This window comes from Peromyscus leucopus, chromosome 1 (assembly GCF_004664715.2).
Source record: "Peromyscus leucopus breed LL Stock chromosome 1, UCI_PerLeu_2.1, whole genome shotgun sequence".
Classification (NCBI taxonomy): Eukaryota; Metazoa; Chordata; class Mammalia; order Rodentia; family Cricetidae; genus Peromyscus; species Peromyscus leucopus.
This window is the reverse complement of record NC_051063.1, coordinates 30,519,615-30,525,637: the sequence shown is the minus strand read 5'-3', so window position 1 is coordinate 30,525,637 and position 6,023 is coordinate 30,519,615. Positions and strand designations below refer to the sequence as shown.

Sequence of the window (6,023 nt, the reverse complement as noted above, 5' to 3'; positions counted from 1 at the left end):
GCTGTCTGGAGCAGGGCGTTACAAATGAAGGTTACCCCCCGGGGCTATCCACTCTGCACAGGAGTCCCTCACCTCCCAACCTTGGGAATTCTGAGCCAAAATAAACCCCTTCACACATTACGCTGTTTCAGGTGTCCTGCCATAGCAACAGAAAACAAACTAAATCAGTTGCTATGCTGACCTTCTTCTTAATCTTATATCCTTATCTAAGGATAAAAGTGCAAAAAAAAAAAAAAAAAAAAGGAAGGAAGAAAGAAAGAAACTTTGCCTATATGCTAGCTGAAGCCACGCTATTCCAAATTCACCTGCCAGAACACCTGAGGAAAGTCCCCAGGAATATTTGGGATTCCTCTCTGCTTGCAGCCCTCTATTGAAGGCCCTGCTAGAAAAGCCTCCTGGTTCGGAACATTTACACTTCAATGTATTTCTTGCACAGAAATACAGAGAAACTTGACTTAACAACAAATGATCAGGGGGAAAGTGCCAGAACCGTGGTCCCGCTGCCTGATGTGTTTGTACACATAAATAACACAAGGTCGCTGGCCCCAGCTCCTGACTCAAACCTCTACAACTCAGTCCTCACCTTATTACTCCCAGAAATACCATGCCCTGGGGTCACGAGGTTGACACACTGCACCCCAATAACAGGACCTAGCAGATTTCCTCTTTCCACATTCCCTACACCCCAGCCCTCAGAGGCCCTTTCCTGGTCAGCCTCAATGTCAATCATTTCAAAACACTGTGTGCTTTCAGATTGCCCCTGACACACCCTTCCCCCAAAAGCCTGCGGAAGGGGAGACCTGGCTTGAAAAGGCTGGGGTGACTATGGGTGCCAGCTCCTTCCATCCCTGTGTAGCTCCTGTTCCCAGATTCTCAAAACTCCCCAAGTTGGCAGAACTGACGCTCAGTAAGTCCAGGGCAGGGGTGAGTAAACAAAACTCCCCGGTTGTAACACTCTCGATGGCCAAACTTGAGTGGAAAGAACACCCGTGTGTTTGCCTTTATAAAGGGTGTAAGCTCACTCTTTGCTCTAGACAGTTGTGGCTGCATCTTTCCGCCCGGTGAGAACCCCAGCCTGGCCACAGGTTGATGCTCCCTCCAGGTGCTATGCTTTTTATTCCAATGCACGAAAGACTCGTGAGCATTACATAACATTATATAACATACCGTGCACCCTTCTGAGACGATTGGAAACTGTTTGCTTCTCGAGAACTCAATCACAGATCCCCTTTTTAAGGCCTGAGGTGGGGATATTCCCAGGGACAAATCAGAGAGGCCCACCCCAGCCCTGTGGTCCATCCTCACCATCCATCATCCAGTCCATCTGAAAAAAAAGCTAACCACTCTAGTTTCAGATTCACTTGCCAATGTGAAGGGGAAAATGTGATATAACTTGAAATACTTCCAGATTTAATCGCCTTGGGTGTTTATATATTTTCTTCCCTCGTCTTTCCAAAACTAATCCCACAGTTTTGAGAATCTGGGAAGCTGGGCAAAGAAGAAAACGGCTATTCACCAAGAAATCTGAATTCCAGTTCATGACGTCAACCAAAAGGTTCCTTGTGCTGGCTCGGCTCGGATTATAAAACCCTATGGGCGATAGAGCACAAACGCAGGTGTTAAGTTTAATACCAGAGCCAAAAAGTCTGAAGCGTCATTCAGTGTGTTCTTTCTATGCGGGGTGGCGGTGCTGGTGTCATCTACTCGACTTAATGTTGCCCCAAACTTCTCCTTTATACTGGGAACACGCCTCGGCGTCATTTTCCTTAGCTGGGGTTGGGGACTGTGTGTGTGTGTGTGTGTGTGTGTGTGTGTGTGTGTGTGTGTGTCCAACTGGTCCTTGGCGACTGCACTTGAGTGACAGACAGCACAGCTCTGCGAGAGAACAGCGCCCAGAGAGCCTTTCTGACAGATGCGACCCGCCTGGCTGGAAAGTTTCCTCTAACCACCAACACCCACTTCCCATACCCCCAAGCGGTCGGGCTGGCCGGGTCCCCAGGCTGCCTGATGGCAGAACCAGTCTCACGGCTAAACTCCAAACCCAGCGGATAGGCTGTCCAAGGAAGGTACTCCGGCATCTCGAGAAAGCCGGCAAGATTCCCTTCTCGCGGCAGGGAACTCGGCAGCGGAGGTAGAGAGACTCGGGAGCTGCGGGGCGCCGAAGGGAGGAGGGGAGAGGTGCGCCGGAGGCAGAAGGAGAGCTGGGTGCTGGGGCGAGCGGGGACCCCTGGAGGGGGCGGGGACTCAGGAGGCGGCGGACGCCGCAGGGGGCGCAGCAGACGCGACTCTGGTAGAAGCCGGAGCAGGAAAGGGCGCGCTCGCTGCAGCCGGTGGGTGCCGGGGAGGTGCTGGCTCCGCAGTCCGCCCGGAATCTTTGGAGCCGCTCAATCGCGGGTAGGAGGGGGTGCCGGGTGTTGGGGGGGTGGGGGCACCATGGTCGGGGGCGTGCCTTGGCGGCGATTGGCTGCGGGAGCTTGACGCGCGGCCCCGGGGGCTGGCTTGGGGGGGGGTGGCAGCGGGGTGGGGTGGGTGTTGGGTGCCGGAGCTGTCGGCCCCGCGCGCTCAGAAACATGCTGAGGTCCCGGCGGCTCTTCCAGCAGCGGCAGCGGCTCCAGCAGCAGCGGCGGCGGCGGCGGCGGCGACAGCGCTCGGCTCCGGCGGAGAAGGCGCCCGGCGTCCATGCCTCCGGCCCCGAGCCGCGGCTGCCCTGACCTGGCCGCGACCTCCCGCGCGGGCCCCGCAGCCCCGGCTCCCGGGGTGTTCCCCAGCCGCGGCCCAGTCCCGCCACACCCCCGCCCCCGGCCTCCGCAGCTCGGCATGGGCGCGGGGGCGCTCGCCCTGGGCGCCTCCGAACCCTGCAACCTGTCGTCGGCCGCGCCGCTGCCCGACGGCGCGGCCACCGCGGCGCGGCTGCTGGTGCTCGCGTCGCCGCCCGCCTCGCTGCTGCCTCCCGCCAGCGAGGGCTCAGCGCCGCTGTCGCAGCAGTGGACTGCGGGCATGGGCCTATTGCTGGCGCTCATCGTGTTGCTCATCGTGGTAGGCAACGTGCTGGTGATCGTGGCCATCGCCAAGACCCCGCGGCTGCAGACGCTCACCAACCTCTTCATCATGTCCCTGGCCAGCGCCGACCTGGTCATGGGACTGCTGGTGGTGCCTTTCGGGGCCACCATAGTGGTGTGGGGCCGCTGGGAGTACGGCTCCTTTTTCTGCGAGCTCTGGACTTCGGTGGACGTGCTGTGTGTGACGGCCAGCATCGAGACCCTGTGTGTCATCGCCCTGGACCGCTACCTCGCCATCACGTCGCCCTTCCGCTACCAGAGCCTGCTGACGCGCGCGCGAGCGCGGGCCCTCGTGTGCACGGTGTGGGCCATCTCGGCTCTGGTGTCCTTCCTGCCCATCCTCATGCACTGGTGGCGGGCCGAGAGCGACGAGGCGCGCCGCTGCTACAACGACCCCAAGTGCTGCGATTTCGTCACCAACCGGGCCTACGCCATCGCCTCGTCCGTCGTCTCCTTCTACGTGCCCCTGTGCATCATGGCCTTCGTGTACCTGAGGGTCTTCCGCGAGGCCCAGAAGCAGGTGAAGAAGATCGACAGTTGCGAGCGCCGCTTCCTCAGCGGTCCGGCCCGGCCGCCCTCGCCCGCGCCCTCGCCGTCGCCAGGGCCACCGCGCCCCGCAGACTCGCTGGCCAACGGGCGCTCCAGCAAGCGGCGGCCGTCGCGCCTCGTGGCCCTACGCGAGCAGAAGGCGCTCAAGACGCTGGGCATCATCATGGGTGTGTTCACGCTCTGCTGGCTGCCCTTCTTCCTGGCCAACGTGGTGAAGGCCTTCCACCGCGACCTGGTGCCCGATCGCCTCTTCGTCTTCTTTAACTGGCTGGGCTACGCCAACTCGGCCTTCAACCCCATCATCTACTGCCGCAGCCCCGACTTCCGCAAGGCCTTCCAGCGCCTGCTCTGCTGCGCGCGCCGGGCCGCCCGCAGACGCCGCGCATCCCGCGGGGACCGGCCGCGCGCCTCCGGCTGCCTGGCGGGAGCTGGGCCGCCGCCGTCCCCCGGAGCTCCCTCGGACGACGACGACGACGATGCCGGGGTCACACCACCCGCGCGCCTGCTGGAGCCCTGGGCAGGCTGCAACGGCGGAGCGACGACTGTGGACAGCGATTCGAGCCTGGACGAGCCGGCGCGCCAGGGCTTCTCCTCGGAATCCAAGGTGTAGAGGGCCAGGCTCTCCCGGCGCACGGACGCCGGTCCCCATAGTCCCGGCCTGGGCACAGGCTCTGCGTCCCTAGAGGAAGAGAGCTCGCCGGGCCGCCCCTGAGCCGCTCCCCAGGGGAGAGAGGAGACCTCTGTTTACTCAAGACCGAAAGCAGGTGAACTCGAAGCCCACAGATCTATCCGAATCATCCAAAACGTACAGAAAAGCTCCGGACCGACCGTTGCGCAAAAAGGAAAGTTTGGGAGGAGTTGGGAAGAGTGTGGCTTTCTGATCGTCTTGGGTTCCTTTCTCTCTGTGGTTCGGCCTTTTGTGTGTACTCGTGATGCACCTTTAGGCTTTGTTTTTGTTTTTGTTTTGTTTTGCTTTGTTTCGTTTTTCCAGATGGGTTTTGACATTTTCTGCAAGGACCCAAGTGGAAACTAGGTGGGGAGGGTAAGGGGGAGGATTGAAGTCTGTCACCTGGCCTTCCGGTTCCACACCTAGGAACCTAGGCAGCCAGCTCCAGGTCGGGGTGGGGGTGGGAGCGGTGATAATTAGCCAGGAAGTGTTTCCTTTTGCTTTCTAAAGAAATTGCATATTAATTCCGGAGTCCTAGTGTCTCCTATTCTTAAAGCAAAGGGAAAAGATGGACGCGAAACAGATAAATCTGGTTTGGAGAAACGTTAAGCTATTCGTGGAACACGATTCACCTTGCTTTCTTCTGGAGGGCAAACCCTGTCCCCTGCGCGCCTCGGTGGTCCTGCTGAGGGTTTTCTACCTCACTCTGTGCATATTGCACAGCAAGACAGAAAGACTTGTTTATATTAAACAGCTTATTTATGTATCAATATTAGTTGGAAGGACCAGGCGCCGAGTCTCTCTTTGTGACATGTGACTCTGTCAACTGAAGATAGGACAGAAAAAAAGGAAACAGTTGAGATTATTGCACATGTGGCTAAAAACAAAGACGGAAAAAAAAAGTGGTTGAAAATGCCATTTTGCACAGTGTTAGGCATTGTGAAGTCCATAAAAGATGTTAACTTGCACAAAAATTAAATATTTTTAATGGGATGGGGAGGTGGGCAGACCTTAAAAAGCTAAATAAAATTCAAACTCAATTTCTCTTGTCTATTATATTATTGAGTTGATGCTTTATTGGGAAATTACTTTTTATACTCTTATCATGGTACTGTAACTGTATCCATATTATAAATATTATTATCTTACATATTTTTATTATTATTTTTTAATGTCCAAGTGCCCACGTGAATCTGCTGGTAAAATTTAGCACTCGTGTGTATATTCTATTTCCTCTTGTGTGTGTGACCAAGTATTTATACTCTGGTACAACTAGCTACTGTGTGAGGAATTGGTCCATGTGCAATAAAACATCAGTGTGGCACAGTCAAGGTTATGTACCGTGTGTCTGTCAGGGGTCAGTGACGACAAGGAAGACAGTGTCTGGTTCAAAATACAGACTGGCAGCCCCTTTAGTATCTCTTCATGACTCAACCACGTAGCAAAATGCCTCTAGACCAAATAAGGCATCCACCTACTGAGAACTGCAGATTTGCCCTAAATGTTCACAGTCGGAGTCAAGGTATTCCAGACAACTTAGGCACTTGACTGAAGAAGGGGCTGTGCATCTTCTGCAAAGGAGAGAGGGTGTGTGTTGGAGGCAGGTAACTCAGCAGTGGCGCCTGCTCACAGCGATACAGGCAGGAGGGAGGGACCCACAGGATAATGCTGCCCACCTGGAATTGGGTGAGTATCTTCCACAGCTTATTTTTGGCTCCCCATTGCGAATCACGGTGGGTTCAGATTTC

General features: G+C 56.1%; 1 protein-coding gene across 1 annotated transcript; it reads left to right on the top strand.

Moving 5' to 3' along the window:
- The first annotated feature begins 2,552 nt into the window (after positions 1 to 2,552).
- On the top strand, positions 2,553 to 5,606 carry Adrb1 (adrenoceptor beta 1). Its single transcript, XM_028875149.1, has one exon. The coding sequence runs from the start codon at positions 2,680 to 2,682 to the stop codon at positions 4,216 to 4,218; it is 1,539 nt and encodes a 512-aa protein (XP_028730982.1). The 5' UTR covers positions 2,553 to 2,679; the 3' UTR covers positions 4,219 to 5,606.
- Positions 5,607 to 6,023: the final 417 nt, after the last annotated feature.